This window comes from Mobula hypostoma, chromosome 18, assembly GCF_963921235.1.
Source record: "Mobula hypostoma chromosome 18, sMobHyp1.1, whole genome shotgun sequence".
Classification (NCBI taxonomy): domain Eukaryota; kingdom Metazoa; phylum Chordata; class Chondrichthyes; order Myliobatiformes; family Myliobatidae; genus Mobula; species Mobula hypostoma.
In genome coordinates, this window is record NC_086114.1 from 53503302 (window position 1) to 53530953 (window position 27652).

General features: G+C 40.7%; 1 protein-coding gene across 4 annotated transcripts in view; it reads right to left on the reverse strand.

Moving 5' to 3' along the window:
• LOC134358542 (casein kinase I-like) overlaps positions 1-27652 on the reverse strand; it is a 191898-nt gene that overhangs the window by 76835 nt on the left and 87411 nt on the right. For all 4 annotated transcript variants that reach the window (XR_010020892.1, XR_010020893.1, XM_063070883.1 and 1 more), the window contains exon 4: positions 16664-16733. Coding sequence is in view for 2 of the 4 variants with exons in the window: in XM_063070883.1 (XP_062926953.1) it covers positions 16664-16733 (70 nt within the window). In the remaining 2 variants the exon portion in view is untranslated. The remainder of the gene's footprint in view (positions 1-16663; positions 16734-27652) is intronic.

Genomic DNA, 27652 nt, shown 5'->3' on the forward strand with positions numbered 1-27652 from the left:
CATTTTTCAGTAGGCTTAGATATCACATTGGCAAGTGGCCTGGGATTCTTTGGTGGGTGTAAGGGTGAGGGCAAAGTAGAGAGATCATGAAATTACAGCCACTGTGAAGGCAACAACTCTTTAGAGAAAGCCATGGGGAGGAGACATCCAGCAAATTCACCAAAAGGTCTCTAACAGGAATAGGTTCTTCCAAGTAGCAGACCGTGTGCTAAATAATTGTCTTAGGTTAATCACAAGTTTTGCTGATTGACTGCATGAGCAAAGCACCTACTGCAGCCTACAATCCTGATGTATATTGGGTGCTACGGTAGTGTAGCAGTTGGTGCGACACGATTACAGCTTCGTGTGGAATTCAGAGCTCAATTCCAGCGTCATCTGTAAGGAGTTTGTATGTTGTCCCCGTGATTGTGTGGGTTTCCTCCGCTTTCCTCCCACAGTCCAAAGATGCACTGGTTAGTAGGTTAATTGGTCATTGTAAATTGCCCCGTGATTAGGCGAGGGTTAGTTAAATAGGTGGGTTGCTAGGTAGCATGGCTCACTGCATTGGAAGGGCCTGTTCCACATTGTATCTCTAAATAAAATCAATAATTAAATATTCAGTGAAATGATTAATAATGCCCCATCCTCTTTATTGAGCACTTACCACAGATAGCAGAATTCAGTAATCGTACTCCTGTCTCACTGATACACAAACATTGCCCAATCAAACCCCCGGGCCAAAGAAAATAATTTTTAAAAATTGCTTAATTAAGCAAAGACATCAATCACTTGTAACTTTACTTATTAATTGCTCAAATGGCATTGCTATCATAGGCACTGACAGGTTTACATAAATAGTTTGAAGCTGAATGGAAGAAAAATTGCAACTTAATCCTGAAATATAACAAATTGCATCCGTGCTTGGAATATCACCCAAATCTCAAAATTACTGTTAGAACACTCAAGCAATATTTCTTCCCAATAATAGTGAGACTTCAGAAGTTAAATGGATAAGATACAAATGAATACTGAATTAAAATATTGAGAGATGCTCAATATTCACCTTTTTCCATTTCTCTTGTGCTACGTTGCACCGTGAAATTGACCGGCATTGCTCCTCCACCTACTACTTCAACTTATATTCTAATACTTAAATCCCTTGAAGACATTGCCCATATCGTCTCTGGTCTTGTGGTCCAGATGCTGTTCATAAGCATCAAGGTCAAGAATTCGTCTTCTAAAATTCACCAGCCATAGTACACACTTCCTTGCTGAAAATAATCCTCCATCACCAAGGCCTTCTAATACCTCACTCATTGTCTCTGCATCATTTCAAAATTCAGCAAAATCCTTGGGGAGTTTAGAAAGCAAAATAGCATCAATGCGATAACATGTGACTGCTCTGAGGAAGCCTGTCCATCGGACCTCAGGGGCAAGACTAGATGGAAATATCACTTAGTTTGAGAGGGCCCTCATCCAGGGGCTGCACTCGTCGTCATCGCCGAGTCCTGGTGTTGATACTGGAGGTTGATCAGAAGTCCAGAAGTTGAGATCTGATGGCTGGAGCTCCAAGTTTGAGAGTCTACTGGAGGAATCAAAGCTCAATGTCTGAGAGTCCACGATTTCACTGGAGGCTGGAGATGGCCTGTTGAAGGGCTGGAGGACTGTGTATGTGAGAGGGAGGAACGGGCCTTGGGCCTTGCTTTGTTGCTTTTTGTGTTCTGATTTCTTGCGTTCTGTGTTCTGCCGTGCATTCTGTCTTTGTGACAACACTTGCAGACTGCCCCCAGCACATCCTTAGGTTGTGTTAGCTGTTACTGCAAACAACACATTTCACTGTCTGTTTTGATGTCCATGTGATAATTAAAATGAATATGAATCTACAGAGAAATCTACTAGGGAACTAAAATACTCCAGGATTGGCAGGAGTATTGTCCAGCAGCAAAGGCTGGAAGATTATTTACAGTCAACAGTTGATAATAACAGTGCCATTGTTGAGTTCTGAAACCACATTTTGTAAAGTGCTCCCCATATTAATGACATATTTACAGCATGCATTTGGAATCCCTTCTATTTTAGCGTGCCATTTACAATATTCAGCAATCTATCCAACTCTGGGATCTCTTAGAAATTCCGGTTACGCCTTCTCACTGAATCCACACACTTGAGTACATATCAAATTTGAGAAGTTCTTCTATGCCGTTGTCACTGAGAAGACGCTTCAGAAGCAATTGTTAGGCAGGGATCAGTAAGTGGATTAAACTTCCAGAAGGAAAACAAAAAGAATATTGTTTGGTTTGAAAGGCCAATATAGAAATTATTAACACTTAAATGGTTTTGACTGTGTTTTGTTCCTGATAATTTGTAGAACAGTTCAGCTATTCAATATTATGCGAACATTCCCTCATTGAAATATGTGGAGCTCTGGAAGCCACCCTTCAGCCAATTAAGTTCCACAAAAATATCTTTTCATTCCACAAATATACTTCCAACTTAATATGATACAAATTTAGTAGCAAGACAACTTTCTGTACTGCATTTTTAAGAATCTTTGAATACAGATTAATCTAAACTACCCAAATTATGATATTAATTTTATATTGGGATATCATAAGTTGTGAACTAAAATGGTCCAGGATTAGAAAGAAACAAACTCCTAATGTAATTTTATCAGAAATGATTATACAAACATAGGACATATTTTACCAGTACATACTGGATGACACTTCTGAAATGTTGATGCATGTATGACATTGAGTGGAGAAATACCATGTTTGGAGACCTGATTGTACTCTTGTGGGTTGTCCATCTCCCAGCTTCACTTCAAAACCATGCAGAGCAGAGGAGATTGGACAGGATGTTTCCCAGAATTGAGCATGTCTACAAAGAGTGTCGTCACAGGAAAACAGCACTCATCATCAAGGACCCCCACCATCCAGGCCATGCTGTCTTCTCACCACTGCCATCAGAAAGGAGGGACAAGAGCCTCAGGACCTGCACCACCAGTTTCAGGAACAGTTATTACTCCTAGAACATCAGGCTCCTGAATCAGAGGAGATAACTTCAGTCACTCCAACAACGAACTGATCCTACACCTACGGGCTCACTTTTAAGAACTCTTCATTCCATGTTCTCAATATCTATTGTTTACTTATTATTATTTTGTTTCTTTTTCTTTTGTAATTGCAGTTTATTGTCTTTTGCACTTCGGTTGTTTGTCTAACTTGTGTGCAGTTTTCATTAATTCTATTGTGTTTCTTTTACTGACTGTGAATTCCTGTAAGAAAGTGAATCTCAGGGTAGTGTCTGGTGACATATATTTACTTTGATACTAAATTTACATTGAACTTTTGAATTTTAGAATTGAACATTTTAGTTACAAGGGGACATTGAAGAAAATAAGTCTATTCTCCATGGAGCAGAGGTAGTTAAGAGGAGACATGACTGAGGTACATAAAATTATGAGGGGTATAGATTGCAGGAATCTTTTCCACTTACAGCTGAATAAAGCTAAAGGACATGAATTTTAGATGAGGGACAAGAGATTCAGAGAGAATTTGAGGGGGGGGCATATTTCATTCAGAGAGTGAGGAGTACCCAGAGTGCACTGCCTGAGAGAGTGGTGCAAGCAGAGTTGCAAACAGCATTTGTGAAATGTCTAGCAAATCTCAATGGCCTGGGCATTGAAGGCTACAGGCAGAGAACCAGAGAAAAGACAGATAGGTACCCACAGTTCACTTAAGACACAGTGGGCCGAAAGAGTGCTCCCATGCTGTATGATTCTGTACACCCATGAGAAACAGTGCAAGAGGGTAAAGCAACATTGTAAGAGCAGAGAAGGAAGCAAGACTGCCAGATGTAGGTCGTCTGTTAAAATGGCCACATCTTGCCACCATGCACAACTAGGATAGGGGCATGTGATAGTACATTACTTATTGTCACGGATACTTAGATTGTACTGATAACAGGTGCCCATCACTTCAGTCTGAAGTACTTCCTGTTGTTTTCCCTGATGGCTTTTTGAACAGAAGCATCTGCTGATATCCAGAGCCCAAATTTTAAACCCCAAGGTACACAGCTTGAAAGATGCTAAAATAAATTGTTTTGAAATATTCTTGCAGGTAACTTACTCCTGTTGAGTCATGACACAAACATTTTTAAGCAGAAAAGGCCCATAACCATCTCAGGAATAATTCCCCTAAATTCTAATACTCAAATAATTAAATCTTGCCTATAATTCTGGTCTCTTGCATATCCCTAATTTTGATTAGTGGCCGCCAAAAACAAAATGGTCATAGAGCAAAAACAAAGAAAAGCATGCAGATAATGGAAATCTGAGTTTTAAAACTGCAGTAAATACTCAGCAGTTCAGGCAGAATCTGTGGATTTGCAGCAAAGCTTTGAAATCAAATGCATTAAATTGCAAGGGGATGGCGATTGTATTGAGAAAGTGACAGATGTGTCAACAAACATGGAATTTCACAAGTGGCTGTGGCAATACTGGCTGAGAGAGTGTGATCATTTACTTAATCTGGCAGGAGGCAATGTAATCAGAAAATGAAAGGTCAACTGTCCAGGCCTCTCTGCAGATGCTACCTCACCCACTGAGTTTGGTTTTTGCTCCAGGTTCCAGCATCTGAATCTCTTGCATCTCCTCTTGCATTCTGACGTAACACAACAAACTGCTTAGTCCTTTTGAAGGTCAAGTGTTATCTTGGCCAATTTGCAAAATATTGTTACACACCATTTCAACTTCAATGCGGCAGAGACATACCTTGCAAACAGCATATCACGTGTACAACAGGAAAAACTTAGTGGTTCAGCAAGTATAATTACTGATAAATCAAGAGGGTATGACTAATGCAGTAACAGGTCCTTTAGGCTTTGCCGTTCAGCTCTTCCACAGAAAGCTATTCAGTATGGTAATTTTCAAAGTGGAAAAACATGCAACGTCTCATACAGAGAACGATTATACATTTGGAACACGGTAACTATGAGAAGCCATTCCCTGAACTCAGACAGGACTGCTCACTTTTCACTAAAGTGGAAGTTCAGAAGTGGGAGTCAGATCGCTAATCCTATACCATTAGAATCCTCAGGCAGTGTCTCAACCCAAAACGTTGACTTGCCCCTCAAGCTTCCAGAGATGTTGACTGACCTGCTGAATTCTTCCAGCGCTCTATTTATTTTTAGCATCATGGTATTCTTTATAATTAAGATGGTTTGACCTCCATAATAGATGCACAATGATATCATATAGGAGACAGAGCAAACAAAAGTCTGCTAAAATTAGTTCAGTAGTTTGTAAAATTAGTTTCACAAACTATCTGTCGGAAGTGTTTACCTAAACTATTAACAGCAGCGTTAATATGCAAGCAGTATTTAGTGTTACTAAATAAAGACCCACATCATCATGCTATTTCTGCATCATTTAAGCAGAATTTTGGGAAGTCGACTGAATGGAATACAAGGTTCACGTTTATATTTTCAGATAAATTTGGAAGGTACGGATGCAACAGAACACCTAATGGGGATTGCTGACACGGGAGGTGATGCTTACGCATGATGGACAAGATTTTTCCGGGTCTAAAATAAACTCAAAGAAACTCATATTCATTGAAAAGGCATTTGGAGGAACAAAACACTGAAGAACCAGAGGGAGATCAATTATGACTATTATGATAGAATTAAGTGCATGTTGCTTGCAAGTACTATAAATAATTTAAAAATACTGATTTACCCATTCCACATTGTTTCTAGCATAACTCTTGCGAAGGTGGCAAAAAGCCCTTCCTTATCACAACACAGCAGTCCACTGTGTCCCTGCAGCCCCCGGGAAGACAACCCCATCAGTTTCATTTCCCTTCAACTATTCTTCTCGTGTTCTCATCAGCTCCCCTTAGATTCCTTTCCCACCTCTGTACACTGAGCGGCAAATTATTGAAATGAGTTAACCTACTTGAGAAAAGATGTGCTGGCAGTGCAATAGAGGCACCTCATTGAATATACATCTAGCACAGTTAGATAGATTTTTGCGTACTAGGCGAAAAGGCAGGTAGATGGAGTTAAGTCCATGATGTTACTGAATGGCAGAGTTGGCTCGATGGCCAGATTGCTGACTCCTGCTCCTATGAACCAGCACAGTTTTGTGATGTGGGAGGAAACTGGAGTTCCCTGGGGAAACTTGAGCAGTTATGGGGAGAACACACAGAACTGACACATAGTACTCAAGATCAGAATCAAACCTGTGTACATGGAGCTGAGGCAGATGCACTAAATATTGTACCGTTTGCTGCCCTTTGGGTCTGAATATTAACCACTCAAAATATTAATGCAGTTGTACATCCCACTTTGATAACAGATGGTCACCATAAATCCCAAGTTAAATTCCAAGCTGGAGCCTATCACCAAACATATTTTCTTGAAGTATTAAATTGACGTTTATGGTTCTAGGATGGAAGAGAATACTTATTGTTCTGAAGTCAAAACTAAAGCCCAATTACAGGGTAATAATTTGGCTGGGATAATTCAGCAAAGTTTCAACAATTACTTTCGTAACTGCAGATTGTTCCCTTTGTAACTGAAAGCAGCTTTGGGATTTCCTTGCAAGGGTTCAAGTTGCTGGCAGCTCATTGGGGATTTTTTTTTCCAAGACCACAACGCAATGCGGTATCTCCAATGAAGAATCCCCATCAATTTATGCTTAAAAGTGGCTCACGAGAAACTTCACCATTCCTTTCGAAGGAGCAGAATAGCTATTTAAGGTATAAAAGCAAGTGTAGCCATTTTAGATATTTTTCTAACTTAATTTTTAATTTAAAGCTTCTAATATATTTTAATAAATTATTTTATAGCATTTAGTCTTTATTATAATAGCCTTTGAAAGCTTATGAATATCAGAAAGGTTCTCTGACAGCGAGCTAAACTGGAGGCAAGACTTAGCCTCTGACTGAAGCTTCTACATAATTGGATTTACCAACTAATATATTAAGGCTGACTTCAAATCTGTATGCTGAAATCTGTGCAGATCTTCTTCACTGAGTCCAAGAAGAGCACTGTATAAAAGGGAACTGGCAAAAGGCTGCTGAATACCAACAACATAGATTGGCTTCAAGAACAATTTAAGCTTCACTTATAAACAGAGATTCTTAAATGGTTTGTTTCAAAAGCCTAAATGGAAAAAGCCCTACAGCAACAAAAAAAACCAAACCGAAATACATAGTTGGGTAGTGCACTGGAAAGGATGGCGTAAAGATTCACGAGGCTGTTACCAGAACTGGAGGGCTTATGATACAAAGTGAGGCTGAATAGGCTGGGACTTGGGGTAAATTTTAAAGGGACACGACAGGAATTCCCTTTTTCCACACAGATGGCGCTGGCTATGTAGAATAACCTGCCAGATGAATTGGTAGAGGTGGTTACAATTACAGTTCCAAAAAAAAAAATTGGTAGGATACATACATAAGAAAAGGTTTAGAGGGATATAAGCCAAATGGCACTAGCTTGGATAGATACCTTAGTCAGCTTGGACAAGTTGAGCCTGTGTCCATGATGTAAAACTCTATGATGCTCAACCTTTGGGGATACAAGAGACTGCAGATGCTGAATCTGGAGCAACACACAAAACTCAGCAAGTATCAGTACCCATGGAGGGAAGTGGACAATCAACATTTTAAACAAGAGAAAATCTGCAGGTGCTAGAAATCTGAGTACCACACACAAAATGCTGGAGGAACTCAGCAGGCCAAGCAGCATCTATGAAAAAGTACAGTCGACGCTTCAGGCTGAAACGACTGTACTTTTTTCATAGATGTTGCCTGGCCTGCCGAGTTCCTCCAGCAATTTGTGTGATCGATGTTTCAGGTCAAGATCTTTCATCTGGACAGACGGCCTGAAAGGATTAACAATTCATCCACAAAATATTGAATGAAGCAGAATGCTGGCCTTAGACACCAAAAGATAGTAAAGTAAACCCACTGAACATAAGACCATATGACATAGGAGAACAATTTGGCCATTCAGCCCATCGAATCAACTCCACCATTCCATCACGGCAAATACTTTTTTTTGTTATGGAGTTGCAGTGCAGAATAGGCCCTTCAAGCCACACCTCCCAGCATCCCTTGATTTAACGCTAGCTCAATCACGGGACAATTTACTATGACCAATTAACCAACTAATCGATGGATCTTTGGAATGTGAGAGGGAACTATGCATAACTCGGGGAACACGTACAGACTCCTTACCGATGACACTGGAATTGAACTCCAACGCCCCAAGCTGTAATACTGTCACGCTAACTGCTATATCTCTCCCTCAACCTCATTCTCCAGCCTTCTCCCCATAACCTTTGAATTTCACAGATACACAACCCTCCGGATAAAGAAATTCTTCATCTCTGTTCTATAGGGACGACCCTCTATTCTGAGGCTGTGCCCTCTGGTCCTAGACTCTCCCTCCATTGGAAACATCCTCTCCATATCCACTCTATCTAAGCCTTACAATGCATTCCACCCCACCCCCCCCACCTTCTAAACTCCGGCTACTACAGGCCCAGAGCCGAACACTTCTCTTACGTTAACCCTTTCATTCTCAGAATCATTCTTGTGAACTTTCTCTGGACTCTCTTCAATGCCAACACATCCTTTCTTAGATAAGAGGCCATAAACTGCTCACAATACTCCAAATGCAGTAGACCAATGCTTTATAAAGCCTCAGCATTACATCCTTGCTTTTAAATTCTAGTCTTCACAAAATTAATACTAATATTGCCTTTGCCTTCCTCACCACAGACTCAATCAGCAAATTAATCTTCAGGGAATCCTGCATGAGGACTCCCAAGTCCCATTTGCACCTGATTTTTGAATTTTCCCCCAATTTTGAAAATAGTCAACACTTTTGTTCCTGCTACCAAAGTGCATGGTCATACACTTGCCTACAATTTATTCCATCTGCCACTTTGCCCATCCTTCTAACCTGGCTAAGTCTTTCTGCAGACCACCTTCTTCCCCAACGCTACCTGCCACACCACATGTGCAAGTACATCCCCAGGTACAGGACATTATTGAACCAATAAAGTTCCAGAAGTATGAGAAAGGCATTCTTTCACTTATACCTTGTTAAATCAATTTTAAGTCCAAGGACATGAAAATGTAGTAAGTGTTCAAGAGCACCAGTCTGAAAAGCACAAAGAACTCAATGTGCTTCAGACTGGAAGAGGTTCTGGGAGATATGAAAGAGCTAACATTTAGGAAGAATCTATTACTTTGTTTACAGTTTTAATTTAGGGTGCTCTGGACAGAACAATGTTCTAAATTGCAGCTGACATTGACACAATGTAATATTTGATAAAGTAATTTAAAATATGAAAGCCACTTGGCTCATTCACTACAAAGCTAATATGTGATAAAGCTGTATTAATAGCCATCCTGTGTGAACAGCATTGGGAATCAAGTAGCGATGGCAACAGCATTCTCGTGTGAGGTGGCTGGCAACGAGTACAGAAGTTAAGAAAACAAACCTATATGTCTATAGCAGATTTACAGGACTATAATCAAAAGGAATTTGACACCAACCAGACTTATTGGAGAGGTGACCAAAATCAAGGGCAATGGGACATATTCTGAACAGACTCAAAAGGAAAGCAGAGTTTAAAAGAGGAATTAGTGAGGGAACGCCAGGGCTGGCAGTGGAAGGCAAGTCACACAATGAACGTCCTGAAGAAGAGCCTCGGCCCAAAACATTGACTGTTTATTCATTTCTATACATGCTGCTCGACCTGTTGAGTTCCTCCAGCATTTTGTGTGTAGCGTTCAAGCACACCAGTCTGAAAGAGCGCTGAGAACTCAGTGTGCTTTAGGCTGGAACAGTTTCTGGGAGGTATGAAAAAGCAAAACCGTGGAGATGCTCAAAAACAAAGCTGGAGATATTAAGGGGAAGATGTAGTTGTAGCTTGGTCAGCACATGCTAAGATACTGGTCAACAGCATAGGCTTGTTAAAATTATAACAATTGTCAGTAGTGTCAGGCTTGACTCAATGGCAGCGCTTGTTAACATAGTCAGCCAACGCTCAGTGGTACACCCGCTATTAGTACTAGCCCCAGCTCCCTGGGAATACCCAAAGTACCAGCTGACTTGGCATCTAAGCTGCAGGTTGAAATTCTACTCCATATGAATTTAATCCATTAGGGGATTCCAGAATAAGGACCAGGTTTATTATCACTGACATACATTATGAAATTTGTTTTGCAGCAGCAGTATATAAAACGTTACAATAAGAAATATATATAAAAAATAAAGTGCAAAAAGAGTGAAAATAGTAGTTTAGTGTTCATGGACCGTACAGAAATCCTAAAAGGTCGAGAATGTTTACAGGCTCCCGTACCTCTCTTCCTTGATGGCAGTAATGAGATGAGGGCATGTCCTGGATGACGAGGGTCCTTAATGATGGATGTCGGCTTCTTGAGACATTGTCAAGATGTCCTCAATGCTGGGAGACAAGTACTCACAACAGAGCTGTTGGAGTTTACAGCTCTCTTCAGCTCCATGGCAATAGAGCACTGAGGGAATGCTCCACTGTTGGGGGTGTCACCTTTTTGAAGTTATAATGTCACACAGTATAGAACTTGCATACAGTTCAGCGTACTGTATTCATGCCAACCATAAACTACTTCTCTACACTAAACCTACTAACCACGTGTCCTCTAAACCAGGTAGCATTCTGGTAAACCTCTTCTGCACCCTCTCCAAAGCCTCAACATCCTTCCTATAGTGGGGCGACCAGAACTGTATGTAACACTCCAAGTGTGGCCTAACCAGAGTTTTATGAAGTTACAACATAAACTCCTGACTTTTGAACTCAATGCCTCAACTAATAAAAGCAAGCATTCCATAAGCCTTCTTAACCCCCTTATCAACCTGTGTAGTCACTTTCAAGGAGCTATGAACTAGGATCCTAATATCTCTCTGCTCAGCAACACTGTTAAGGATCTTACCCTAACAACGTACTGTCTCCTTGCACTTGCCCAAGGTTCAACACTTTACATTAATCTGAGCTAAACTCCATCTGCCATTTCTTTCCCATATCCATAACTGATCAACTGATCACTGTATTCTTTGTCAGACTTCTACACTACCCACAACTCCACCAATCTTGGTGTCATCCACAAATTTACTAACCCACCCACCTACATTTTCATATATATTTTCTGTATATATACTCTGATAAAATGTACTTCGAATCAGAATTAAAGTCCACTGGCCATTGCTTTGCCCATCTTAGTAACTGATCAATATCATCCTAGACCATGCAATAATCCTCCAATCAACAACACTAATAACTTGAGTGTCACCTGCAAACTTACTAATCACAACTTTTATACTAATACCCAAATTGTAAATGTTTATAACAGAATAAGATTTCCAGCATTGATCCCCGTGTACGTCACTGGTCACAGACTTCCAAATCACAAAAACAAATATCCACCATCATCCTTTGCCTTCTACTGTGAAATAATTATAGATCCCATTTCCAATTAGTCCTTGATCCCGAGGGTTCTAACCAGTTGAACCAGTCTCCCCTGTGGGACGTTGTCCAAGGACTTACAGGTGTCCATGTTGACTCTAGCAACTGGACTGCACTTATCAATACATTTATTTTTACCTCTTGTTCAGCAAGGCCCTGTTTGCTGTTGAGGAGAAAGAGTAATGTCACTTTTTTTTTTAAAAAAGGGGAATTGCAATGTCTATCAACTAACACCCACAAACAGATCAAAAAGACATTCACCTTACTGTGCTTGCGTTGTGTGCAGTTGCAATTATTCAATGCTTGCCTAGAAATATCCAAAGTGTTTCATGAATAGATATAAATTGATAAGGTGGTGGTCTCTGGGCAGGATTTCAATGTCCTTCCTCCCCTCCACAACCAAACCCAGACACGTACTGAAAAATCAAAAAAAAATTAAAGTGCTGGAAATTTAAAATGAAACAAGGAAAGTGGCAAGTCAGGCAACATCTGTGTAAAACATTTTAGGTTGAAGACTCATCAGAACTGAGAAGAAAACACACTAACAGTTATCCTCAATGTTATCTGTGAATGTAAAAGCCATTCCACGAAAATGGATATTTGTTGGATTTCTAACAAAACCTAGTTGATTCAAACAAGGTCAATGTAATCAGCACAGTGTACTGACAATACTGACTCTGGTACCATACCGTGGGAATCTTACTGAGTTTCAGGTCATAATAAAATGAAAGGTCACAGACAAATATCAATGTGGAAGTGAGTTATTGCGAAAATTCAGATGCCAAAAGATAACACAAATTAAAAAGTTCATTTCATAAAATACCCATTTCTAAACCACATATTTACCATAAACTTTAAGCTGAATAGATGTTTGACATTTAAGATGATATCCCCACTTAATCAACAAATGAGTATAATATAGTTTTAACACGTTAGCTTTTCTTGATTCAAGATTACACCACCTCCAAGTCAGAAACCAGAGTATTAAAAATAGGAGAAAATCAAAAAGAAAAATCCCTTTCCCATCATGTTGGGAAAACATTTTACAGTACACCTTCATATAAATTCATACTAATCTTCATATTGAGTTTTTATAAGGTACCTTCCATTATAAGAATGAAATTTTCTGGCAAGTATGGATGGGGAATCCTTTTTTAAGTTTTACATATGAATATCACAATTCAACAGCAAAGAATGTTTGACACAAAGTCAGTGAAAATGCCCAATTCATTACAGAGATCTTTCATCTAGTATCATTGTTTCTTCAGTATTCATTGCAGCTAGAATACTGTCCAACACCTTTAACTTTTACCATCACCTTGATGCTCTCATGCTTAATATGATTATCCCTATAACCAAAGCTCTTATTCACTCTAAATCCACAAGATATTGAATGTTCCTTTAGGATGTGCAAACTTTTGCTTACATCCAACTCTCAATTACAGCAATCACTACACATGAATGAGAAGGTGGTCACTTTGTTCATAGGATTTCATGATTGTAACCACGACTCTTTGCTCCCTTCTACCTGTGGCAACATTTCAATCACTTAATGAAGAAACAGTTTAAATAAATTATTTATTCTGCTTCCACAGCTTTTTCAGAATGAGGTACAAAGGCTTCTTACTCCAAATACAAAAATTTCACCATAGTTGTGGTAAGTGGGTGACAAGTTACTCTAAACAGTGACCTCTAATTTTTTGTTCTCCCACAGGAAGAAACATCTTCTAAGCTTCAATTAAGTCTCCTCGCAATAGTCTAACCTTTCTTCAAATGATAACCTGCTCATTCCACAAATTATCTGGTAAAGCTTCCCTGAACTTTCCCATGTAAATGTGTTGGTAACATTACATTCTTCCTGAGGGAAATGCATACAGTACACAATAGGATGTTGTCACTAATGCCCTATATAACTGAAGTAGAACTTTTGAATTTAAGTCCCTTAGCAGTAAAGAATAACAGTTAACTTCTCAGAACTAAATTCAGTACCTTTCCTTATGGTACTCGACTTCTGTGATACAACTCTAATCTCTCCATTTAGGTAATCAGTTCTCTATTTTTCCTGGCAAAATAGCCAATTTCAGATTTTTGCCCATTACACCCCATTTTCCAGATTTATTACCCTTTTGGATCTATTGTTCTCAATTGCTTTCCTATATCCACCTCATAACTGGCTTGTCTACCCATGCAGCTGGTCCAATGTACTGCTCAGGAAGTCAGCAATTTTGCTCTTCATCTCCATCATTATTGGCCAGTGATGCACATTCCTCAACATAAAATGACTTTAAAAGAAAATTCATACACAATTTTTATTGGTTTCATTTTGCATTGAGCGGTGTCTGTCTGTACCAAAAGAGCACAACTAACATGAAATATAAAACTGTATTTTTTTTTATATATATCTAACCTCGTTTAACATCCTCCCAAGTGTTTAAAAAAAGTATAGCATTGCCAATTTTGAATATCACCAATGCAGTTTGGATATTCTGGGGTCACTGAGCAACAGGAAACGGGGTCATAGACCAACACAGCATGGATACAGGCCTTTCAGCCCATCCAGGAAACAATGGAACAACATTATCCATATTTGGACAATACTTCAGCTACTACATGTTGAATAACTATGAAGTCAAAAAGAGTTGTTCCATCTGTGAAACACTGACTCAACAATTAGATTTACAAGATTTCAGTAAAAATTCCATTGGAAACATTTCAGACATGATTGAGAAATGGATTTATTGGCATTAGAAACTGCAATTCAATGCTGTGGGATCAGTATCATATTAATATTCTAAGGAAATACAACTTAAATATTAAGGGAGGTTCCAACTAGTTTTCTGCACATTCACAATGAACATATCTCAAACGGTGCCAAAACATACAACACCCACACACATTCAGGCATATATGGGTGTGAAGACCTGCAGTTGAAATCTTGGCATTTGAAGTGTTGCATATAAATACACATTAAACATAATCATACCCAGTGGGCTCAATCATTTTGATGCAGGATTTTATTACCCCTATTCAAGCCTACCTATTACACTCTAATGGTTTCAGATGATGAATAGCCCTCTTTATAACATGTTGTGACCTGTTTACAACTCACTCAGATAACAGCTAAATTATCCTTTCAAGACCCATGTCTTAAAAAAATGCAGCCAAAGCTTTAAACGGTTTAATAATGAGTGGTAGGCTCATCATATTTTCATCAACTTTTAAAAATTATGATACAAATAATATTTGAGAGAAAATAACCTGTATGCCATGCCAAATCAAAAATGACAGTGACATGAGAGATGCCCATTACGCATTTATTTTCCGGAAACAGATGTCACCGAGAAGGCAGCATTTCATTAATTGATTATACTTTAGGCAGGGGTTCCCAAACTTTTTTATACCATAGACCCCTCCTCCAGTTTGGGAACCCCTGTTTTAGAAGGTGGTAGAGAGTCATGCTCCTGAACCATTGTCACCCTTCCAGTAATGGTGAAGATTCTACCATAATGCTATTCTGTAGGGACTTTACAGGAATTGGAGGCATTAACAATGCAAAAACAATGCTACAACTCCAAGTCAGTGCGAAGTGTCATTTGGGTGAGATCTACAGGTGGTGGTGCAGAATGAGGGACATGCTGGGACATAGGCAATAAATTATGGTGGTGTACATGTCCACATCTGCGTCTTGGGTTTTGAGTTAGATATCTGTTCTGCATCTCTCTCATCTAGCACGATGGAGGATGACGGCAATGTGAAGACAGGACTTTGTCTCCACAAGGGGCGTGTAATGGTCATCTGTTAGTTTGCTCCCTGACACTGTAGATCCAATCCAGCAGATCTACCCTTCAGGAGACAATCTGCTTGATCAGTAAGTGGTGTCACCAAGCTACTCATAATAACAGAGACTGAATTTCCCGAAAACACACACTTCACCCTTGTTACTACCAGTACTCCTTCTCAGCACTGTTGAACATGGAGGAGTGCCAACGCATCTGCTAAGAGGAGAAGAAAAGTGGTGTTCTGCAGCAAGTAGCTTCTCCCACATTTGACCTCATGCACAATGATGTTTAGAACCCCTGGGACTACTTCCACTCACCTGTATATGCACTGCCTCATTACTGCAAAGTAGACCAAGACTGATATAGCCAAAAAATTGTGTGTGCTATGTTTCCAAGTACCACTTCAACGGGCTGTTTGGCTAGTCCGTAATATCGCTCTCCTAAACCAACACCAGTCCGCAACTGATCACTAGGAGGACTTTGCAAAACCAACCGACCTCATACAACTCTGCTACTCAGTGCTGAAGTCAATGCCAGCTGGTCTACCCTGTTAATGCGACTTCGTTAACGTAGCCGTCGTGATACGATTGCGTGGCTCAAGAAGCCATTTCAGTGGACAGCTGAGTCAATCACTTTGCTGGAGGTGTTAGGCCACATGATCCAGAATGGTTATGAAGCAGCCTAATAGGATTTTGACAACCTAGTAATTTTAATATCACTATAATTAAAACTATTTCTAAATTGCTTTTCTTAAGTTGAATACAAGACCATAAGACATAGGAGCAGAATTATCCCAATCAGCCCACCGAGTTTTCTCATGATTGATTTATTATCCTTCTCAACCCCATTCTCCTGTCTTCTCCCCATAACCTTTGACATCATTACTAAACAAGAACCTATCAACCTCCAGTTTAAATATACCCAATGACTTGGCTCCACAGCCGTCTGTGGTAATGAGTTCCACAGATTCACCATCCTCTGGTTAATAGAGCTATAGTTTCCACAATAGGATTACATCTCTCATCTCTGCATTATTGGACATTACTGATCACTTGACCACTGTGTCTACTACATCGCTGGTGCTCTAAAAGGCTGAACAGGCTTAAGATTTAAAAACAAACTGGTATTTTTTGTAAGATCATTCAGGAATGCATTGCTTTATCTGTTCACTTGTCAATGAGTTTGCACCTTTGTTTTCACCTTTAATGAATTCACCAATATTTCCCTCCAAGTACAAACTAAATCTGTCTATGCGAGAAGTGGCGCCCCACACAGACTTCCAATCTGCGCCTTGTAAGGCATGAAAATGCCCGACGCAGGCCTCTCATGGTCTGAGTCGACGTCCCCCCCGCCCCAAACTAAATAATCAATCTCATATTACCTGTGCTGCCGAGTTGTTTGTAAAACCTGTATTCTAAATGAAGCTGTGGCGCTCGGGACTTAATAGGTTCCTGAAAGAAAACATAAAACAAAATTTATTGTAGGCTACCACAAACGTTCTTACAAACCGGTCCAGTGATACCTACACAATAGAATCATGCGAACTAAATCCACAAAGATCCACAAGAAATAGAACTTGATTTTTTTTTTAAATATCAGATTTACCAATGATGACAACATCCCAAATGACCCATTAGAAAAAGAATCCAATTACAAGAATAAAACTATGTTGGGATTATGAACAAAACCAAATGCTGGAACAACTCCACAGATCAAGCAGCACCTATGGAGGCAAAAGGTATAAAATTAACATTTCAGTTAAAACATGGTTGCTATAGCCTGGGTTGGTAGAGTAGATAAGCTTCCCACTACCTATTAAAAACTCCCAGCGGCTTGTATCTCAAATAGCCTCTGACAATAAATCCAATTCCTGGTCTTCATGCATGGCTTAGCTTCTAAGCTCAGTGAAATCGTTTCTACTGACAGGAGAGGGGACAAAGGCAGGTTACTGGCACCTTAAAGATAGCCGCTTCAGGCACAAGGGACACATCAGGCATGGTTGGCAGAACCTCATCAAGGAGAAGGAAAACTCTAATCTCAACCCTCCACTGCCTTGGGGCTATACCCACTCATGGGGAAGGCTCTGGAAGCGAACCCCAAGAAAAAAAATCCAGAGCTGGAATCCGTAAGGCAGTCCTACATTGGGACTGGTATGGGCAGATGGGCAGGTGAGTGTGTGTAGAAGAACGAGGACGCAGGTTAACTGAAATTGGAAAATACAATATACATATTATTATGCTGTAAGCTAGTCAGGGAGTAAATGAGGTTCTTCCAAACTGCATCTGTCTGGCCTCTCCATAGCAATGGAGAAGACAGAAGGCAGACAGGTCGGTGTGGGAGTGGGAAGGAGAGCTAAAATAACATGTAATTGGAAACTCAAGCTGGCCATTGCGGACAGATCACACGTGCTCTGCAGAAAGCTTGTTTGGTTTAACCAGTGTGGAGAAGGGCACATCATGAGTATTGATAGATCAGGATGGATGAGTTGCACATCAACCTCTGTCTCACACTGAGAAGATAGGTGAAAAACCTCCTTCAGTTGCAGGGCAAAGTGCCAGAGGATGGAAAGAGGCTATTGAAGGATGAAAGGACCAGTCAGCCCCCTGGACAGCATCCCCTGTGGAAAGTATGAAGGAGAGGGGAAGTAGTAAGATTGTGATACGCCTGATGGAAATGGCAGAGTATTGTGTTGGATGCAGAGGCTAGTGGGGCGAAAGATGAGGATGAAGGGAACCTTATTCCTGTTGTGCCTGAGGGGTGCTATCAGAGTATATGTGCATGACATGAAAGAACAGGTGTAAGTGCCCCATCAACCATGGAAGCCAAGTTCCATCCATCGAGACGGGGCTTTCTTACCTGAAGAAAAGATGTGATGGAGACAAAGAAACTAATAAAATGAGGTAAGTATCCTTACAGCAGACAAGGTGGGAGGAATAGTCCACATGGCTGTGAGAGTTGGTTTACAGGAGATGTAAGTGACAAGTCTGTCTTCAAAGACTGAGAGATCCAGAAATGGAAGAGAAGTACTTCAGTTAATTAGAAGATATCATTGAACCAGTGCGGAAGGTCAGAGTGGGGGTGGGATGGAGAACAGAACTGAGGCAACAGGAAGCTTAGGGACACTCCTGTGGACTGAAGGTTTGTGCTCCGTAAACTTTAAATCACTTATCTTTCTTACTATTGGTATCGGGTCTCGGATTCAAATGTTATCACTGTTTAACTTTCTAACCTATTGAGTGTTTTTATTTATTTCAGTTTTCTAGTATCTGCTATTTTTAAAAATTAAACAATGTGTTATGGAAAAGGCTACTATAGACCTTGTCGCAAGTAGTAAGAAAAATTAACGATCTCTTGTCATTGATAAAATCCTGTGTTTAGTTTGAAAAGCTTCGGTCCGAAACTAGCGACACAAACTTAAAAACAATCACCATTAAGGTAGATTTGGATAAGAAGTTTTTGGAAAAGTTAGATGTTTGATAAACTGTAACAGAAGGAGGATTGGAGGGTAGCTCATTTAGTAAGGCCTTTGACAAGGTCCCACTTGGGAGGTTAGTTCAGAAGGTTCAGACACTAGGTATCCATGGAGAGGTTGTAAACTGGATTCAAAATTGGCTGTGTGGGAGAAGACAGAGAGTGGTAGTGGATGATTGCTTGTCAGACTGGAGGCCTGTGACTAGTGATGTGCCTCAAGGATCTGTGCTAGGACCATTGTTGTTTGTTGTCTATTTCAATGATCTAGATAATAATGTGGTAAATTGGATCAGCAAGTTTGCTGATGACACTAAGATTGAAGGCATTGTGGACAGCGAGGAAGGCTTTCAAAGCTTGCAGAGGGATCTGGATCAAATGGAGGGGTGGGCCAGAAAGTGGCAGATGGAATTTAATGCAGATAAGTGAGAGGTGTTGCATTTTGGAAGGACAAATCAAGGTAGGACATGCACAGTAAATGGTAGGGCACTGAGGAGTGCAGAGGAACAAAGAGATCTGGGAGTTCAGATACATAATTCCCTGAAAGTGGCGTCACAGGTAGACAGGGTTGTAAAGAAGGCTTTTGGCATCCTGGCATTCATAAATCAAAGTATTGAGTATAGGAGTTGGGATGTTATGGGGAGGTTGTATAAGACATTGGTGAGGCCAAATTTGGAGTATTGTGTACAGTTCTGGTCACCTAACTATGGGAAGGATATCAGTAAGATTGAAAGAGTGCAGAGAAGATTTACTAGGATGTTGTCGGGTCTTCAGGAGTTGAGTTACAGGGAAAGATTGAACAGGTTAGGACTTTATTCCTTGGAGTGTAGAAGAATGAAGGGAGATTTAATAGAGGTTTACAAAATTATGAGGGGTATAAACAGCGTAAATGTGAATAGGCTCTTTCCACTTAGATTAGGAGAGATACATACGAGAGGACATGGCTTAAGGGTGAAAGGGGAAAGGTTTGGGGGAACTTCTTCACTCAGAGAGTGGTGGGAGTGTGGAATGAGCTGCCATCTGATGTGGTAAATGCAGGCTCACTCTTAAGTTTTAAGAATAAATTGGATAGGTACATGGATGGGAGAGGTCTGGAGAGTTATGGACTGGATGCAGGTCAATGGGACTAGCCGAATAATGTTTCGGCACAGACTAGAAGGGCCAAATGGCCTGTTTTCTGTGCTGTAGTGTTCTATGGTTCTAAGATAGGGTAGATGTCACTCGCAAAGATGATGAAATTGTTAAGTTCCGCGTAAGCAGCAGCACTTAGTGGTGAAAGCTGGGGGTTTTGCTTGAAGAGACTTGAAACAAGAACTGTTCCACACAGACAATGAAAGACAGATGAACATGGCTACTCCTTGATGTGTAGAAAGTGGAAAGGATCAAAAGAGAAATTATTGAGGGTCTGCATTGAATTTTTGTAATATCAACCACACATTTTGTTTTAACAGTGCAGCGCCAGGTCAAGATTGCTATTCCTGGTGTTTTAGAAGTCAGGAATGAGACAAAAAATTGTAACGCTTAATAAAGTGGCCTTAAACAACAAGAACGAAGAACAAAATGAGCAGAGAACAAAGAAATCTTTTCAGTTTGAGTTAGCCATGATAACAACATTCCAGCGATAACTATTAACCTAAACTAGTCAGATTCAAGTGGCATGACAGCTGCTGCGGAAATACCAAGCTTCTAGAAAAATACAAAAGCAGCTATACTACAATTACTGGAAAATTCACTGACAACTACACATATATAGGTGATTATAAAGGGAAGTTAAAATACAAGAAAAATAATAATTTGACAAAATCCAAAAACCTGAAACAATATTGATTGATCTATTGCTCCACTGCTAAAAGGAATTCTTTCATTTTTAATATAAATTCATAGTTATGGTCTGGATTGAGTGCTTAATGAATAATGTTCTGTACTTTCAAAACGAAACAGCTTTATTTTTTCCACCACATGTACCATTCAAAATACTGAATATTTTAGTTCTAGGTTCTGCAATGTATTTAATGTTGCTCTCCAAAAGGTCGACCTGCATCTAAATTAATGTTGTCTTACTCCTCAATATTTGCCCTTCAGTGTTATTAGTGGCAACTGCCCAATTGCGTTTAAAGCTCTCCAAGTAATTTATTACAAACAATGAACTACACAGCAGCTCCCTGCCACGGTCAGATAGCATTCCTTCTGCTTCAGGAGAACTTTCAAGGTCCTCAAGGCATAGAGTAGTAGAGAATAGAAACAGACGCTTCAGCCCAGCATGTCCATGCCAACCTTTTTGTCATCTACACTGAGCCTAATTGCCCACATTAGATCTGTATCTTTCTATGCCTGAAGTGTCTAAATGCCTCTTAAATCTGGTAATTGTATGTGATTCCACGGCAGATTGCTTCATGCACCCACCACTCTGTGTTTAAAAAAAACTTATCTCTGACAGCCCCACCATACTTCCCACCAATCACCTTAAAATTATGCCCCCTGGTATTAGCCATTTCTGCACTGAGAAGAAGTGTCTGGATATCCACGTTCTAAGACACTTATCATCTTATACACCTCTATCAAGTCAACCCTCACCATCCTGCATTCTAAAGAGAAATGCCCTAGCTCGCTGAACCCATCTTCACAAGACATGCCCTCTAGTCCAGGCAGCATCCTGGTAAATCTCCTCCGACTGTTTCTAAAGCCCCTACATCCTTTCTACAATTAAGCGACCAGAACTGAACACAATCTGGGTCTTATTCAGCTATAACATTACCTTGTGGCTCTTGAACTCAATCCTACCAACTAATGAAGGCCAACACATCACATGCCTTCTTAACCATCCTATTAACTTGTGTGGCAACTTTGCAGGATCTATGGACGTAAACCCCAAGATCCCCGCTTCTCCACACTAAATCCTGCCATTAACTTTTTATTCTGCCTTCAAATTCCAACTAAGTGAATTACTTCACACTTCTCTGGGTTGAATTTCATTTGCCACTTCTCTGCTCAGCTCTATAATCTCTCAATGCTCCGATGTGACCTATGATAACCGAGAAAATCCATGACTCCACAAACCTTCATGTCATCTGCAAACTTACTAACCTACCCTTCTACTTCCTCATCCAAGTAATTTATAAAAGTCTCAGAGCAGGAGACCCAGAACAGATCCCTGTGGAACACCACTGATTACCAAACTCCAGGCAGAATACGCTCATCTACAACCACCTTCTGCGGACAAGCCAGTTCTGAATCCGCACAAATCTTCCCTGGATCTCATGCCTCCTGTCTTTCTGAATGAGCCTATCATGGAGAACCTTATCAAACAGCGTACTAAAAGCCACATACACATCTACTGCCCTAGCTTCAGCAATATGCTTTGTCACATCCTTGAAGAATACAGTCAGGCTCGTGAGGCATGACCTGCCCCTCACAAAACTATGCTGACTCCGCTATTTAGGCTATGCTTCTCCAAATGCTCGCAAGTCTTGTCTCTAAGAATCTTCTTCAATAATTTACCCACCACTGAAGTAGGACTCACAGGCCTATAATTCCCATGGTTACACCTACTTCTTTTCTAGAACAAAGAAATACTCTGACACTCTCCAGTCATCTGGTATTACTCCTGTGGCCATTGAGGACACAAAGATCATTGCCAAAGGTACAGCAATCTCTTCCCTCAGTTCCCATGGTAACTTAGGGTATATCCTGTCAGCCCGGGACTTACCCCCACCCCACCCCCAACTCCAGGCATGTCTCCTCCCTTAACCCTGATCTGTCCTACCTTCGCTCCAGTCATGTTCCTGTTCTTCACATACGTGTAAAACAATCTGGGCTTTTCCTTAACCCTACTCACCTAGGACTTCTCATGCCCCCTCTTATCTCTCCTAAATCAGCACTTTCTTGACCACCTTGTTACCCTCTAGTCCTGTCTCATTCTTGCTTCCTAGACCTCCTTTCTTCCTCTTGATAAAATGTTTCACATCTTTGTCAACCATGGTTCCTTCACCCTACACTCTTAGTTGTCTCAATGGCACAAAGCTAACCAGAACCTCATGCAAGTGCTCCCTAAACAACATTCACATTTTCATTGTGCATTTCCCTGAGAATCTGTTCCCGATTTATGCTCCCAAATTCCTGTCTAATAGCACCATGATTTCCCTTCACCCAATTAAATACTTTCTCATACTGTCCGCTTCTAACCCTGTTCACCTACAGTAAAGGTCAGGGAATTGTTTCTGAAATGCTCACCCACTGAGAGGACTGACACCCAACCTGGTCTGTTGCCTAGCACCAGATCCAGTACAGCCTCTCCTCTAGTTGACATGTCTACATAGTGTAATGAATCACTCCTGGACACATCTAACAAATTCCATCTCATCTAAATATTTTACACTAAGGACATGCCAATCCGTATGAGGGAAGTTGAAGTCACCCATGACAACAGTCCTGTTATTTGTGTACCTTTCTAAACTGGGGCCTCCGTTCCCTTTCCTACAGTTTTGCTCTCATCCCCTCTCCTAGACAGTGAACCCTTCTTCCACCCACGTAGTCTCCACATTCAATAGATCATTCTCAATATCTGCCAATTCCAGCAAGAATCCACCAATGGATACGTGTTGCCTTCCTTCCAGTATTTGGGAGGGTTTATTCCCTAAAACTTCCTGGTCTGGTCTCCCTTCTCCAATTGCTCTCTTTCACAGAGCACTTTCCCATAAGGAGATGCAACACCTATTATTTTACATTGTCCCTTCACACCATTAATGGTCCCAGTCTATTAATGACGATGCCATTTACTTGCATTTCTTCCTGCATTCCATACACATAATGTGGTTTATTCAGCAGTGGAGAAAGCAGGTGTAGCTAGTTACTGCAACACTATGAATTTCAAGTTTGTCACATTAGAACATAGGATAGTACAGCAGAGGAACAACCCTATGACCCATGAAGTCTCTGTCAAACAAAATGCCAAATTAAACTGAAACTCTTCTGCTTGTACATGATCAATATCGCTTCATTCCCTGCATATTTTTGTGTTTATCTAAAACTTGTTCAACTCCACTATTGGCTCTGCTTCCACCACTAACCCTGGCAGCACTGACATTTCTAGCCTGGGAGAAAGATTCTGACCATCTACCCTATATATGCTCTCATTATTTTATAAACGTCTACCAGGTCACTCCCACCCCAGCCTCCAACATTCCATCAAATAGAACCCAAGTTTGTCCAACCTCTCCTACAGCTCATGCTCTCTAATCCAGGCAGCATCCTGGTAAACCTCCTCTGTACTCTCTCTAAAGCCTCCACATTCTTCCTGTAATGAAACAACCGGAAGTGCACACAATACTCCAAGTGTGACGTTATAATACTTGTTATAATTCATATGTTCTAGTACATTTCATATTAATGTCTCATATTAAGTCTCCATCTCAGTCTGATCTTTGTGGCCTCCTACTCTGCTCCATTGAAGCCAAATATAAGCTACCCTACTTCTAATAATTCTTGATAAGTATGTCCTTCATTTTGCCTGATTCTTGTTCTGCAACTCTAATTTCCAGTCACAGATAGGCTCTCAGTAAAAGGCAAACTCCGTGCATGTGGGTCAACTTACAGTAAGAATACAAGATTACAAACAAGAGAAAATCTGCAGATGCTGGAAATCCAAGCAACACATACCATTTGCTGGAAGAACTCAGCAGGCCAGGCAGCATCTATGGAAAAAAGTACAGTCGACCTTTCTACATGTCTACGCTATGTGGCGAAGAGTGGCCTGTGCAATAAGCAGGAGAACTGAGCAAAATTAAAATGGGTAGAAAGGTGGAATTTTGGGAGGAACATCCGGGATTTCCTTTCATTAATAATCAGAGATATTAAACTACCTCCAACTTGTTGATGCAAAGAATTTATTCATTACTCAAAAGTTCAAAGAATGGAAGCTATTTGTTGCTTCAATCAACTAAACTGCAAAAAAAAACCCACCACCCTGTTGAAACTCTCTATTCTTCCTGGCAGACTATCTAGCGTCTCAGTTTGATGGGAAGAATTCAACTACCTATGTAGGGGTAGGTTTGCAGGGATATTTGGCAAACTGCTGCTTTATTGAAAGCTGTTCTCTTTCATAGAAGGGCTTAAACCAGGATTTCAACTGCCTTTCCAGATGGATGGAAAATATTCAGTTTCAACAACAATGCACCAATAGAAAATTTCCCCAAGATAGTTAAATGGAACATTTTGATTGTTACTTATAGCTCATCTTAGCTGAATAATATTTGATGGATCAAACTACATGGATCTCCAGGTACTTTCAATAATTTTCCCTTCATAATTTTGCTTTGCTGTCAATTTATTTTCTACGTCAACTTTGATGTTGATTTAAATTTCTTGACTTTGAACATCTAAGTAGCAAATTTCTGAATGGTTTATAGATTTCTGTTTTTTTATTACAACTTAGGCACCTACTATTACTAAAGAAGCAACATTCCTCCCCTGGAGAACCAGCAGAATAATTAGAGATTACTTTTAATGGTCAGAAATAATGTTGCAGTTGCATTTTGTTTACCAGTCAGCAATATAAAAGTCTAATTAGTTTTGTTACCCTTAACACAAGAGTCAATATTACAAGTAAAACGTGGATTAAATTCACTTAACTTAATCAATGAGGATGGGAGAGGTTCCAGAGGATTGGAGGGTTGCAGATGTTGTTCCCTTATTCAAGAAAGGGAGTAGAGACAGCCCAGAAAATTATAGACCAGTGAGTCTTACTTCAGTGGTTAGAAAATTGATGGAAAAGATCCTGACCAGCAGGATTTAGGAACATTTGGAGAGGCATAATATGATTAGGAATAGTCAGCATGGCTTTGTCAAAGGCAGGTCGCGCCTTACGAGCCTGATTGAATTTTTTGAGGATGTGACATTGATGAAAGTAGAGCAGTACATGTAGTATGTATGGATTTCAGCACGGTATTTGATAAGGTACCCCACATGAGGCTTATTGAGAAAGCAGGGAGGCAAGGGGACCTTGCTTTGTGGATCCACAAATGGCTTGCCCACAGAAGGCAAAGAGTGGTTGTAGACAGGTCATATTCTGCATGGAGGTCGGCGACCAGTGATGTGTCTCAGGGATCTGTTCTGGGACCCTTTCTCTGTGATTTTTATAAATGACCTGGATGAGGAAGTGGAGGGATGGGTTAGTAAATTTGCTGATGACACAAAGGTTGAGGGTGTTGCGGATAGCGTGAAGGGTTGTCAGAGGTTACAGCGGGACATTGATAGGGTGCAAAACTGGGCTGAGAAGTGGCAGAAGGAGTTCAACCCAGATAAGTGTGAGGTGGTTCATTTTGGTAGATCAAACATGATGGCAAAATATAGTATTAATGGTAAGTCTCTTGGTAGTGTGGAGGATCGGAGGGATCTTGGAGTTTGAGTCCATAGGACATTCAAAGCTGCCGCGCAGGTTGACTCTGTTGTTAAGAAGGCATATGGGCTTTCATCAACCGTGGGATTGAGTTTAAGAGCCAAAAGGTAATGTTACAGCTATATAGGACCCTGGTCAGACCCCTCTTGGGAGTACTGTGCTCAGTTCTGGTCACCCCACTACAGGAAGGACGTGGAAGCTATAGAAAGGGTGCAGAAGAGATTTACAACGATATTGCCTGGATTGGGGAACGTGCCTTATAAGAATAGGTTGAGTGAACTCGGCCTTTTCTCCTTGGAGCGGCGGAGGAAGAGAGGTGACCTGATAGAAGTGTACAAGATGTGAGAGGCATTGATCGTGTGGATGGCCAGAAGCTTTCTCCCAGAGCTGAAATGGCTAACACTAGAGGGCACAGCTTTAAGGTGCTTGGAGTGTGTGGAATGAGCTGCTGGCCACAGTGGTGGAGACAGATACAATAGGGTCTTTTAAGTGACTCCTGGATAGGTACATGGAGCTTAGAAAAATAGAGGGCTATGGGTAACCTTAGGTAATCTCTAAAGTATGTGTTCAGCACAGCGTTGTGGGCCAAAGGGCCTGTATTGCACAGTAGGTTTTCTTCTAGGTTTTTTCTTCTTCTAAGCAAATGGAGACAAATGGAAAAATGGAAGGCTATGTGCGTTCAAGCTCAAACTCAAGTTTGTCATTTCAATCATACCACGTGTACTGCCAAATGAAACAACGTTCCTCTGGACCAAGATGCACAACATAGTATGCATAACTCACACTAAACAAAATAATATTACTACAAATAAATTAATAATGAGCAGTATTTACACCATAAGTTTACAAGTAAACAGTGTAACACTCTGGCACTTCACATGTGGTGAGACGTGGGTAATGACAGGGAGCTCAGTCGTCTCAGGGCCTGGGGGAAGAAACTGTTTCCCATCCGAGCAGTCCTTGTCCTAATGCTACAGTACCTGCTGCCAGATGGTAGAGAGAATTAGGACTGATGGGAGGGATCATTGCCAATACTAAGGCTCCTGCGCATGCAGCACTCCTGGTATCTTGGATGGGTGGAAGAGAGATCCCAATGCAGTCCTCGCAACCCTTTGAAGGGTCTTGCGGTCAAATGGCTTGCAATGCCCATATCAGAGAGTGATAGGACTGGTCTCAGTGGTGCTCCTGTAAAAATTGATTGGAATGGGGAGGAGAAAGAGAAGCCTTGCTTGCCTCCATCTCTTCAGGAGGTGAAGAGCCGAAAGCTGTGCTTTCTTGACTAAAGAGGTAGTGTTGAGGGACCAAGTGAGATCATCCACCCGAACTCTTTCCACAGAGGAGCTGTTTATGTGCAGTGAGCACTGATCAGCTTGCACGTTGCTAAAGTCTGCAATCATTTCTTTGGTCAAGTCCAGGTTGCTGTGCTCACAATCTATTAGCCGCTCTACCTCCTCTCTGTATGCCATCTCATCATTGCTGTTGATGAGGTCAACCACTGTTGTGTCAGCT